Genomic DNA, 13,271 nt, shown 5'->3' with positions numbered 1-13,271 from the left:
TGGACAAATTATTATTGTAACGTCTGCTTAGCAATTTTAATTGGTATAGAAATGAGCACACGAACCAAATGAAATGAGAGACGTTACATTCAGTCTAGTAAATCAGTATGTCAAAATATTAACATTTAACACATGGCACTGTGACACAACTTACTGTTATAACTGTTAACCAGTCACTTGATATCTTAATCAGACTGACAGTGGCTTAGCACTAATACATTTAAACATGTGAGCAAGAAGAAGTGGGAGGGTGGATAAAGTCTGCTGGAAAACTGTCCATCTGTCTGTCCTTGGGCAGGAGTCAGAAGATGAACATGGACCTCTGGTAAGAAGGGAGATAACAGCTGCGTTCCCAGCAGACTGCAGCTTGGAAAAGGAGAAAAGCAAACCCACAAAAGACCATTTAAAGGCCACAGGTGGACGTGTCAAAATATACACTTTATCAGCCTTTACAAAAATTTCACTGCAATACACCCTGGAGTGTTCTGGATCTAGGATCCAGGTTAACAAACGTTTGCTCCACTCTGTATTTTGTTGTCAGCCTCAACTGGGTGAACTCAAAAAAACAATGAATGAAGAGAAGAGAAGAAAAGAAAAGAAAAGAAGAAAAGAAAAGAAAAGAAAAGAAAAGAAAAGAAAAGAAAAGAAAAAGAAAAGAAAAGAAAAGAAAAGAAAAGAAAAGAAAAGAAAAGAAAGAAAAGAAAAGTCTTGGTGTTCTAATGATTACACAAACACATGTGTATACATTAGCACTTTAAGGTGTCCAACAACTGGCCACCTTTGCCTGTTTGTCCTCACGTGCTTAAACTACACTTTATTCTTTTCTGTTATTGTCTGTGATAACAGAAATAACAGAAAATTGGGCCGGAGCCCACGCACTACAGAGCAAGCTCAGGACCTGAATCCATGTTGTATGACTGATTTCTCTCTCTACCTCCTCGTGTGTGTGTATGTGTGTGTGCAAAAGGTTCATGGCATGGCTGCAAGAGCATATAGGTCAGCTACATGAACTGAGTACTGCTCTACAACACCAAAGAAGCCAATTAACTGTCTCATTAAAGCGCACTGTAGTGTAATTAATTATGACTTTGTGTGAGTCAAAACAGGAAACAGCTACATTTTGCAGAGAAGAAAGCCTGGAAATGATTTTTTTTTTCTGCTGAGCTGTCAATTTTTCAGTTAAACATCATCTTTCTTTTCTAAATCAAAGCAGTGGAAATGGGCCATTGTTGCAGCTGGTGAACGGAAGCTGCGAGGATGTGACAAGGACGAGAGCCGGGGGAGAAATTCAGGGAGGATACAGGAGATGGGAAAAGGAGAACTCAGTGGATCTGTAATAATGGTAATACATTATGTATTTTCTCTTAATGCCATGTGCCCTATAATAATAATCATAATAATAATAATAATAATAATGTAATTGTGCCATTTTTTTCTGGTGTATTGCACACTTTGTTGTTATGTATGTGACTGCTTTTGTGTGTTCATCATGCATGTGTGTTTGTGTGTGTGTGTGTGTGTGTGTGTGTGTGTGTGTGTGTGTGTGTTGTCAGTCTGCCCACGGCAGTGCAGTAGAATGGGTTCAGATGAATATAAATCAGGTGACTGAACAGGCGGGGGTTTCTCCCCAGACAAGCTCGGAAGATTGTGTAATGCCCACTCTTGCATCGCTGGTTTGCATGTGTATGAGGGCGCACACACACACACACACACACACACACACACACACACACACACACACACACACACACACACACACACACACACACTCAAAGACACTCACAAGCATACATAACCCCTTCTCCACTTGGTGAACAACAACCACTGTATTTACCAGTCTGCCTTCAGATAGACCACCCGGGTGGAGCACGGACACTGAAGCTGACTAGACTCTATTTGGAGATTTCATACAAGCTGGACAGAAACTTAAACTTCAGCTGAGATCTTCATGTCTGTTGGATTAGTTTGATTTTAGATGGTTGGATTTTTGTTGGGAGCATCTTGTTCCATTAGGTCATACAACTGAGACTTCCTCTGCCCTGTTTGACTTTTTTTTCTGTTATATTCACTACTGTAGTGGAACAACATTCCTCTTTGAATGCTGAGGTCAGTGGTTGACCCTCAGAAGAGAGGAGGTGAAGTGGTAACCATGTGGATTCCAACGCCCAGTATGACGCTCCCTCAGCGGATGGTGCTGTACGGGACATGTGTCGTGGCACTGATGAACTCTGTAGGCCTTTTGGTGCTCTTGGTCCAGCAGAATCAGCAACGTGCCAGGCTGGAGCAGACAGAGACACGGCTGACGGAGGTGGAGCAGAGCTCAGTGGTGGAGTTTTTTCAGGAGGTGCCTAGAGGAGCAGCAGGGCTGCGGGCGAGTGTGGGGGGACATCCACAATATCAGTACCAGTACTCAAGGAACAAGAGGAGTGAAGAACTGGAAAAGGAGCTACAGCAGGAGCTTCACCAGGAGGAGGGGAAGGAGATCAGTGAGCAGGAGGCCAGCCAGGAGGTAGGAGAGGAAAGAGAGAAGAAGACAAAGAATGAGAAGCACAAGTACCGGCACAGCCAGCACTACCACAAGGCACAAGTGCAGGACGACATGATGATGATGATGACTTACTCCATGGTTCCCGTGAGTCTATGTCCTTGTTGGTATGAGAGAGAGAGAGAGAGAGAGAGAGAGAGAGAGAGAGAGAGAGAGAGAGAGAGAGAGAGAGAGAGAGAGAGAGAGAGAGAGAGAGAGAGAGAGACACCATCACATTAATAAACACTCAGTCTGCTTCCTTCCTTCTATGATTGCTCACTAATGCTGGCTCTGATGGTTCAGTGGACTAATGGCTTTGTTACGACACATGCATTTTAATTTTGTATAATTTTTATAATTTATATTACTCCACTACATCTCTGAGGAAAACTATAATTATTTTCCATAACGAGAGTCTGCATTCAAATCAAGCTCAGCTTATTAAATATGAATTACTGTATTCACTGCCACAAAGTAAACGTCTGTTTCATGTAATAATAATAATAATAATAATAATAATAATAATAATATATCTTAAGCATTCTTCAGTGGACACTTTTTTACATAATAACTTAAAGCACTATATCAAAGAATGTGAACCAAAGTATTTTTTTTTTGCTGTGTAATGAATTTTAATGTAACTTTAAAAAAAGAAAAGACTTTATTAGTTGCCAATAACTTATTTCTTATTTCTCTGTAAACAATCTGGGAAAGCCATTAACTATCATCTGATGCCTCAGGGGGTAACGACAAAGGTTTCGGGGGTTGATGTGTAGCCAGTGGATTTAAAGATAATGGATAATGAACAATGTTAGGGCCACGAATTCCACCACGTGACGATGGCAGATCAGGTTTCGAGACTGCATTTTGACCAAAGCGTTCCCCTTTCACTCTCAGCATGAATTCTTTACCTGCCTGCAGCCAAAGCCTGGACAAACGTGACTGGTCAATAGCCTTTGGACTACAGAAATCCCAAAAAATCCAAGCCCCCAAAATTCAAAGGCAGTGACATTTATTCTCCCTTCAGAGTACCTTGTTTCAGTGGCTCTTGCCCACTTCCCTACAGTGCCAACAGTGTGCAGCAGTCAGTGTTAGCTCAGAGATGGAGTTTGCTAATGGCAGCTTGCAGGGCAACACTTCAAATCACAGTCAAAATTCTACCTACACATAAAAACAGAGAGATGTTTCATAAAGTGAAGCCTGTCTCGCTAAACTGGAATGCAACTTAAACCTCAGCATTAACAAGCCATTCATCTCCATGCATTGCTTCAGCACTGTGCCAGCTCTGGAGAATCAAACGTAGCGCAGTTAATGCTCAGAATATAAGAACAGTTTTACACTTCTCATCTACCAAAAATGATGCCGCTCAGTCAGTTTCACGCATATGTCATGTCCCTGTTCTGGCCTGGATGCTGACTCATGCCCACTGAGTGTGAGCACCATGTTAACAAGATGTTAAATGCAGCTTACTTAATGGCCACTGATGTCATAAACATCAGTGGGGTTTCTGAAATCAGCACAGATAACCTTTAAGTGACATGGTGAATGATGCAGGCCTTTACTTTTAACGGAGTATTTTATAATGGTTCATCGTAGCTTTAGATAAAGGATGCTGCTAAAATGTAATGCATCACAGCATAACAATTTTTCTGTTTCATTTTTTTTCCAACTTCAGATCAAAGTGTTGATTGACATTTGCAACAGCACCAAGGGAGTCTGCATAGCTGGTATATTTTCCTCATATAAATCACGTATTGTGTGTCCAGAGTATTACTTTTTAATTCTTTAACATTTCTAAACTTTTATTTGTAGGCCCTCCAGGTCCACCTGGTAAGTGAACCCATAAATCTGAATCCAAATGTAAAACCTAGCCCTACTGTAGGCTATGTCTCCTTTGTGGTTTAGTGACCCATATCCTTGTTGAGTCCTTTTTTTTTTACATTTCATTCAGACCCTGGTGAAACCTTTTTGTGTTACTCTAGGTTTGCCTGGTGCAGATGGCTTGCCTGGATACAATGGGACTGATGGCATCCCTGGACTGAATGGACCGCCTGGGGCCGACGGGAAAAGAGGAAGAAAAGGTAAGGAGTTAGTGGGTCTCTATTCTGTTTTCACTCACCATCCATCTTTATTAAAGCCTCAGGCAATCATGGCCATTTTAGCATAGAACTATTGGTACAATGTAAAAGTCAAAAGGTTGAGTATAACCTGCAGGTAAAAATACCAAAATAGCAAAAAAAAGAAGACAGGCGCTTAAAATCCTTGGCACACACACACACACACACACACACACACACACACACACACACACACACACACACACACACACACACACACACACACACACACACACACTCTTTTTCCTGTCCATGTGTCACCGTGAGAGCAGATTTTATTCAAAGTGGATTCTATTTTTAATTCATGAATGAGTGAAGCATTTCAAACAGCTTTCATTCTTTTGCGTTCTCGGACGGTATTATTCATCTCTGTGGTTTTGGGCTTCAGTTGAATGAACTGGAAAACTGTCTTCCAGTATTCTCCCACTTCACTCTGCTCTCCTCCACAGTGGATGGCATGATTCACACTGGCAATTCAATGGGATAATTCATTTTAACAATGGGGCAAAGTGTATTGAGGTTATGAATAAAATTTTTTAGCTATTTTGCATGATGTTCTCCACAGGGCCACCAGGTGAGAAAGGAGAACCAGGAGAAAAAGGAGAGCCAGGAGAACCCGGACCACCCGGAGAGAAGTCCCAACCATCCAATGACGTCATTACTGAGGGCAAGTAGAACTTTACTGACTTGAATCATTCTGCATCTGAAATGACAGGATGAAAAGGAACAGAAAATGCCCACACCTGCAAGATTAAATAAACCTGCTGTTAAATAGAAAATATTTAGATATTCTCTCTATTTGTACAGGTCCTCCTGGTCCTCCAGGACCTCCTGGGCCCATGGGTCCTCCTGGCCCCCCTGGACCTCAGGGGCCTCCCAGAACAAGGCACCACAGAGCCCACCTGCAAGCTGCTCATAATCTGGGTGAGAGATCAGTCCTGCTTTGCAGGTGATATTCCTAACATTGGAAGCAGTTGCTGACAAAAGAACCTCATCTTTCAACGCAATCAAAAATCTCAGGAAGAATGTTCAAATTCACAATAATTCATAGACCCTCATAAAGTGTCTGATATAATTGAACCCTCCTGAGAAGCTAGTCCACAGACCTTGTAATGAGACTGTTTTGTGCAGTATACGGTGTGTGAACATGACTAAAACAGGATGAAATGGTTTTTAACAGGGCTGCTGCACGCAGTTCCAAATGATGAAACCTCACCTGTAATAGAGACTGCAAAACTACTCGAGAAGCCTGCCAAGAACGGTATGTTTTCACATACTCTGTGTGTGTCCTCATGTACAGTGTGATGTGTGAGCAAACCTTTGGTTTTGTTGTTTTTTCCCTCAGAGTGCCTGATTAAGTCTCTGATCAACCTCAGAAATGTGACAAAGATGGAAACCACATTTGGCACATGGATGAAAGACACCGCTCATCTGAACGATGAGCGAGTGTGGGTGGCAGAACACTTTTCTGGTAGGCTGGTTACAAAAGTTGCGCAGATACTCTGTCTCTACATTTATAAGCTTCACAGTTTCTAGCTGTGAACATCTGCTTGCTCTTCCCCAGGCCGTGTGGTGAAGGAGTATAAAAGCATTTCCTCCTTCCAGAACAGCAGCGGTGACACTGTGGACGTCAGAAAGTTCTACCAAGGCTGCGGCCACGCCGTCCACAATGGTTCCTTCTATTATCACGTCGCTGGGACTCCCAGCATTGCCAGGTAAGCCGTTAACCCATGTGATGCACAGTTCCATGTCCTTCAGTTAACAGCTTGCTGCTTGTGTGTTCACAGATATGACTTCAGTACCAAAAGACTTCAGACTCTCACTATAGAAAACTCTTTGTACCACAAACTTGCCTATCTGCTCCATAACTCTAAGACCTACTTCAAGTTGGCAGTGGATGAGAACGGCCTGTGGCTGATCTTTGCGTCCAGCGTAGACGAGAGCATCACTGTGGCCCAGCTGGACCAGAAGACCTTCTCCATCACATCCTACATAAACACCACTTATCCTCGCACCAAAGCTGGCAACGCCTTCATTGCCTGTGGCGTCCTGTATGTCACCGACACCAAGGACACCAGAGTCACCTTTGCGTTTGATCTGCTGAAGGGAAAGCCGGTCAATGTGACCTTTGACCTGAGGTCTGCTGGTGGAGTACTGGCAATGCTCTCTTACAGCCCAAAGGACAGACACCTGTATGTTTGGGACCACAGCTACATCAAGCTCTATGTGGTCTGCTTCATCACTGATGAGTGAAAAACATGCTGTCCAAACACGACACACAGACGTGACCATGCCGCAAACACTGAGAACAAAATGCCTGCAGACTACCAGCTGTTCAGTGCATCAGGAAGCCGATAACACGAGAGCGACACACTGCATGTGCCACTGATTTATTGCCCCGTTACTTTCGTGTCACATTAAATTGTAATTGACTGTTAAACTGTCACTGAAGGAAACCTATTTTTGGTTAAATAAGTGCTGTATTTATATCAAGCTCTCAAAAAGACGTAAGATTTTCTAACAGTGTGAAAACTTATCATTCTGTATCAGTTGACAGTTTATTCAAAACAAACCCATAACTTTTGTGGTGATTTGTGTTATAAGTTGACTTTATTGCATTTGCATGGTGGTCACCTTTGATGGATTTTTACACAGACGTACTAGTGACCCCCCCCCTTTCTGTACATATACACAATCCAACTGTATTTATAAGGAAGCAGCGCAGCCCCCTGACTGCTTAATCCTCTGGATAGAAGACAATTTAAAAAAAAAAAAAAAAAAAAAAAAAAAAACAGCACCAAATCACCCCGATGAAATAAAAATCATTTATTCACTTTACAAAGATAAAACTGACTATGACCTGTTCCTATGACCTTTAGGCTCATGTGCCCTAAAAAGCCTCGACCTATAATAATGGCTTCTTTTGCATTGTTGCATGCGCGCGCGCGCGCGCACACACACACACACACACACACACACACACACACACACACACACACACACACACACACACACACAAGACACCAGTGGGACCATTGGTAAAACACTTAGATGCATACAGTACACATAGAGGGCAGAGAGAGGGAGAGAAACACAAATCTCTTTAATAAATACCATACATACACTTAACAAAAGTTACAACTAATCCAACTGTATGATACAAACCAAAAATAAAGGAATGCCTTCATGTTTGTACAAGGTTGTTGTGATAGTTCATATATATATTTATATTTATATAATTTATATAATAAAACTATTTCAAACGTTTTACTAGTAGGCCAAATAAAGCCAGACATTCATTTGTATATAACAGTTTCCTCTTTAATAACCTATTTATTGGAAATAAAATTTTAGTGTCTCCAGAATTTGAGTGCAAATATCTATTCCTTATGGATGAAACAGTAAAAACAACTAGTGAGGTAACATAGACTTACATACAGTAGACTGTTGCACATCTCCCAGTCAGATACAGTAAAACCCCTTACATTCCTAAAATAAAAGGCAATAAGTTAAATGGTTTCACAAAGGAACGGTAAACCAAATGAACACAAACATAAATAATTTAAATAATAAAATCAACTCAATTAAAAAAAAAAAAAAAAAAAAAAAAAAAGGAAGGAAAAAAAAATCTTTGTGATAAAACCAGAAGTGAACCTTTGTGTTTCTGCTCTGGGTGTGTGGGTGGGTGGATCTGTAGCTTTGTACCAGACAGATGGAAACACTGAAATCACAGTCACAGGAGCAAAACACATCATCTTCCAAACAGGAATGTTCTAGCAGTGAGTCTGCCGCACAAACAGGCATTTGAGGGCAGGTGGGCGGGCAGACATACAGATGGCAGACACGGCAGAGTGAACACGCACGCACGGGGGGTGGGGGGTGGGGGCAAACTGGAGCAGGCTGAACCCAAACCGTTATAGGCCGAGGGAGTGATGGGCAGCCAGTGGAAAAGGGGGATACAGACAGGAGCAATGCACCATCAACTCATTCATAGGGCTAAGAAAGCTGGGCAAAAGAGGTGGGGGGGCAAAAACCATTGAAACAAAATGCAGATTCCAACAACTCGATTCACACTGGAAACCACTGACTTAATAACAAACCACAGTGCTGGTTACAGTAGATGCTAAGAGATTTCAGCTGTGGGCACAAAATGACGACAGTTACACACTTTTAAAATTTCTGCTTTAGCACTTTTACAGAGCACTATCAATAGACCTGTGATTGCACCGCATAACGAGAACAGGACATGCATAGCTTCCCTATGGACACACTCTAAGAGTAGAGATTCTTTGATAAAATTACAATAAAACTAGTTTTAAAATCAAGTACGATACCGTTTGCTTGTAACTTTGTTTTCAGCCTTTGGGGAAAAAGAACAAAAAGGTTTGCAGCTCTGTTACAGTATGTCATGATCAACAGTAAACTCATGAACATCGTTCATGCTGAAAGATGCCAAAAGCGTGGTAATCTTTTGACTTACTCTTCCCCCATCAGTGAGACTATTAAGAGTGTTTTTCCCCCCCTTTCTGTCTCTCTTTCTTTGGACCCTCAGAATTGAAAAAGGCATTACAGGGCGTCAACTAAGCTGCTGGGGATATTGTAGCGGTCGGGGAGGACCCTCATCTTTAGAGTGCCGTCTGCTCCACAGGTGAAAATTCGGTTGCCAGGTAGCGTCTCCACCTTCATGACCCCGGCACCAATGTTGCGGAAAATGGACTGCTTGGCATGCTCATTGCTAAAAGCGTGCATGAGCCCGTGGCCAGCTAGCTTCCAAACCTGGACATGAAGGGACATGTGAGAGAGAACAGAACATAAGATTAGTTTCTTTTCCAGGGTTTCTATGGAGAAAAGTTAGATTTAAGACTTTTTTTTCCCTTCAATTTCATTATAAAGTTGGCCTTGAAAAAAAAAAAAAAAAAAACACTTAATTTGGCTGGAGATACCGCTTGCTTGGCATTTGTAATTCAGTTAAAGCTGATCTGTTTAGGTTTGGAGACATGGGAAATTTTGAAGTTTGGGATCATTGCATGGGATTTACATGCCTTTATTCCCTTGGCACAGAGCTTGAAACATGTCCAATACAAAATACATTGTATCCAGTGTATGCTGTCCATGATGCAAAATCTTGGTTGAATAGCACATCTGTATTCAATCAGCACCTTTCCATGTTGTTGCTACCGAGCAGACAAATGTACTCTGAGGATTCAGACGACCACAATGAAAAATGACTGCTGTTGTTTCTGCTATCGTGACCTTCTTGAAGTATTTGATAAATAATTTATGAAATATCTGTCACTAATTATTAAGAGTACAGAAATGGACATCGTTTGCCTTCAAAATAAAATTGCACCTTTTAAAATGTGTTAGCGGCAGCGGTCAGGCACAACTTTTACTTTGAAGCTGCATGGTCTCAATTTTTGGTTTGTGTTGCACTTTATGTTTCACTACTACAGCTTGGAGTGTAAACGGTGAGTGTCTGCAGACAAGTCGGTGTCTTCCATGAAAACTACAGGTGATCACAGGAATCTGCTGGTGACCAAAGCAATCTCAAGGAGGTTTTTGGCGCAGGACCCTCTTTGCAATCAATTTAACACTAGTGACAAGCAGCAACTGGTCGAGGAATACTGATTTTTTGATCGACCCTAGGTTGCCAACGGGTCATCGACCTTTCTCTAGGCCTGTGTGACCGAGGCCTTTGACAATGAAAACATCCATTTGTCTGTTGGCAATTATGACAGCTTTCATTTTATCAGCTAATTATGTGAGAATATAGACAGCAGACTTAATAATAATAAAAGTAATTATTTGAAAATGATTCAGTACAATAAATTAGACCAGAGCACCACACGATTATGCCCATCATTAACACACTGCTGCCTTGACTATCACTCATAAATCCTACTTTGCCTTAACCCCAGATTTGTATATCCAATATACAGTAGTCTGACAGTGTGTTCGTACAGCCAAAGTCATAATGAACTATTTTTAGTGACAAGAAGAACAAGGATTCCTGCAGCAGACAGTATGGCACCCACAGAGGTCTCATCATCAAATCAGTCTGGGTTTACATTAAAAGATTAAAGAATCTGGGACAGTCAAAAGGAAAAGAACAATTTATCCAAAATGCTTCGAAGGAATCTGACAAACAGTTCAAAAGAAAGTTGAGGACAAAGGAGCTGTTTAAAGGCTACAGAGCTGCACCCAATATCGATTTGTGTTAGGGTTATTTCCTCCTGTTTATGGCACTGAGTTAGGCACAATTAGAAAGAATTATTACTTTTATTGCTAAATATTTATGTGTATATCTTTCTACACACCCACACACAGACACACACACACACACACACACACAAAAGTCCCTGCCAAAATAGGATAGAATAGGATATTATTCCTCAGCACACAATGTAAGTGTGACCGTGTATTGGTGAGGCAGTGAGTGAGAGACAGAGCATGCGTCACCTTCATGTTGCCCTCTGCAGAGCCAGTGACGAAGAAGTCCTCAAAGGGATCCAATGCGAGGGCCTTGATGGCTGAGTCATGGGCCTGGAAAGTGTGGAGCAGCTGCCGCTGGCGGATGTCAAACACACACACAAAGCCCTTTCTGCCTCCAGTGATCAGCAGCTGCTGTTTCGGAGCATACTGAAGCACAGTGGCCCCGTTCTCATGGCAGGGAAAAGCTGAAAGATAGGTGGGACGTAAAAACGGATTAACTTGAGAATTTAGAGGGAAAAATCATTTTGTTGAAACTAACAGAGGAATACATTTAGATTTCTCACCATGGACCATAGTATTGCTAGGTGAAACCAGAGTGTCCCAAAGGCAAACATTTCTATGAAAAACAAACCAAAATGAATATTAGGCAGTTGATAAACAGAAAAAGAGCAGTGTTTGATTAGCAGTCCAAATACTGACCTATTATCATTAGACTGTCCGGCTGTGGCGATGAGACTGGAGGACGTGATGAAAGCGAAATCACCGCAGGTCTTAGTGTGGCACTGCCAACTCTGGCAACAGGAAAATAAGAGCAAACATCATAAACATTTTAATTTTATTGATTTGATTCATGCTGTGTGTGTGTACTGGGATGGTAAATAAGGAGGCGAGGAGGCGGGACATAACCTCACCAGGTAGGGTTTGGGGTTGGAGGATGTCTGGTTAACCTGCCAGAGACTGAGGAAGCCCTCTCCATCAGCAACTCCACACTACAAGAAGGTTTCAGAGCAATCAGAACAATCACAACATACAGATAAAACACAGTCGCTACTTTGCTACTTTCTGTGTGTGTGTGTGTGTGTGTGTGTGTGTGTGTGTGTGTGTGTGTGTGTGTGTGTGTGTGTGTGTGTATACCTTATTGCCCTGGGAGTTGAAATAAAGCCGGGTGACTCGAGCGTTGCCTGCTTGTCTGAAGCAAATGAGCTGCTGAGGTCTGTTCCATTCAAACATTCTCACGCTACCATCCTGAGCCCCAGTCATGTCTGACACACAGGCACACACACATATACAAATGGGGGAAGAAAGGGGGGGGGTGGGGGATGGTGGAAGAATAACATAAATTCGTAGTAGAAGAAAGTAGATAATTTAGTTATACATGTCAAAAAAAAAAATGTATGCTGGTAAATCCTCTCAAATGAGCACTTACAGTACTGATATATGGGATGGGATGTCATTCTCTTGACATTGTTGAGATTCCTCTTCATAATCTGAGGGACATTAATAGGAATATGCATTTATCTTGTAATGAACTTGAATTCTAATTCACCAGGCAAGCAAATAAAGAATCTAAAAACTCAGTTAAATGAGCCTAGAGACTGGTTGACGACACCCTGGCAAACTGAGTGGTCTCCACTTCCTGTTTCTGTCCCACTCTTCACAGTTTCAGTACCGCCTAGCGAGCAGTTGGCGAGTGTTTGCAGACAAGTCATGTCTTCCATACAAACCATGCGTGACCACAGCATTCTCCTACCAACCAAAGCGATCACAAAGAGGTTTCTGGTGCAGTACCATATATTTCTATGTGACATAAAGTAACAGCAAGCAACCTCCCACAACCACTCCCCAACTGGTGGGGGAACACCTATTTTTCCCTAATGACTGAGGTTTAAGCAAAAGATTTCTCAGTAACTGGCAGCAAACACTCGCCAACCAGTTAGGGAATTCTCATTTTTCTCTAATGACCAGTAGCTGGCATGCGGCCACCAAGCAGCCTCTGGGCCTGGGGCCTTAGAATAATCCAAGTACTACTCTGATTGGATGATGGGATGTCCTTCCATGTGTATGTAAGCTAGACAACTGTACGGGAGTTTGATTCAACTCATTTTTCCAAATACTTTTCTCAGACACACATGACACTCCTTCAGGTGTTTAACATATTTGAAAGAATTAAGTGTGAATGTGCTGAATTGCACATTAACACATTGATTCCAACATTAATCAAATTTCTTCTGATTACATCAGTATTCAGAGCTTTGAGCCTGATTCAAAGTTAAACTAATTCCCGCACTTTGCTCAGTTTGTTATCGTCAACTATGTCTGCAACGTATTTCACATGTAAACGAGCTGAACCCTTTTCCAGGGTTTATTCCTGCATATTCCCGTGTGAGCTAGCCTACGCAATTTAAGAAAACTTCTGT

The 13,271-nt window shown here is 41.9% G+C and overlaps 2 protein-coding genes across 3 annotated transcripts in view; one reads left to right on the top strand and one right to left on the bottom strand.

Moving 5' to 3' along the window:
• The first annotated feature begins 1,829 nt into the window (after positions 1 to 1,829).
• Positions 1,830 to 8,235, top strand: gldn (gliomedin). The gene is made up of 10 exons (XM_030758837.1): positions 1,830 to 2,632; positions 4,200 to 4,251; positions 4,337 to 4,354; positions 4,507 to 4,605; positions 5,207 to 5,308; positions 5,449 to 5,565; positions 5,822 to 5,902; positions 5,987 to 6,112; positions 6,206 to 6,356; positions 6,429 to 8,235. Exons 1-10 carry the CDS (start codon positions 2,099 to 2,101, stop codon positions 6,892 to 6,894), a joined length of 1,746 nt encoding a protein of 581 aa, XP_030614697.1. The 5' UTR covers positions 1,830 to 2,098; the 3' UTR covers positions 6,895 to 8,235.
• dmxl2 (Dmx-like 2) overlaps positions 7,453 to 13,271 on the bottom strand; it is a 40,970-nt gene continuing 35,151 nt past the window's right edge. For both annotated transcript variants that reach the window (XM_030758819.1, XM_030758827.1), the window contains 7 exons: positions 12,281 to 12,341; positions 11,989 to 12,116; positions 11,766 to 11,843; positions 11,554 to 11,645; positions 11,418 to 11,470; positions 11,101 to 11,318; positions 7,453 to 9,417 (listed from right to left, as the gene is read on the bottom strand). In XM_030758819.1, coding sequence (XP_030614679.1) covers positions 9,208 to 9,417; positions 11,101 to 11,318; positions 11,418 to 11,470; positions 11,554 to 11,645; positions 11,766 to 11,843; positions 11,989 to 12,116; positions 12,281 to 12,341 — 840 coding nt within the window. In that variant the 3' untranslated portion in view covers positions 7,453 to 9,207. The remainder of the gene's footprint in view (positions 9,418 to 11,100; positions 11,319 to 11,417; positions 11,471 to 11,553; positions 11,646 to 11,765; positions 11,844 to 11,988; positions 12,117 to 12,280; positions 12,342 to 13,271) is intronic.

This window comes from Archocentrus centrarchus, chromosome 3, assembly GCF_007364275.1.
Source record: "Archocentrus centrarchus isolate MPI-CPG fArcCen1 chromosome 3, fArcCen1, whole genome shotgun sequence".
Classification (NCBI taxonomy): domain Eukaryota; kingdom Metazoa; phylum Chordata; class Actinopteri; order Cichliformes; family Cichlidae; genus Archocentrus; species Archocentrus centrarchus.
This window is presented reverse-complemented; position numbering and strand designations above follow the sequence as displayed.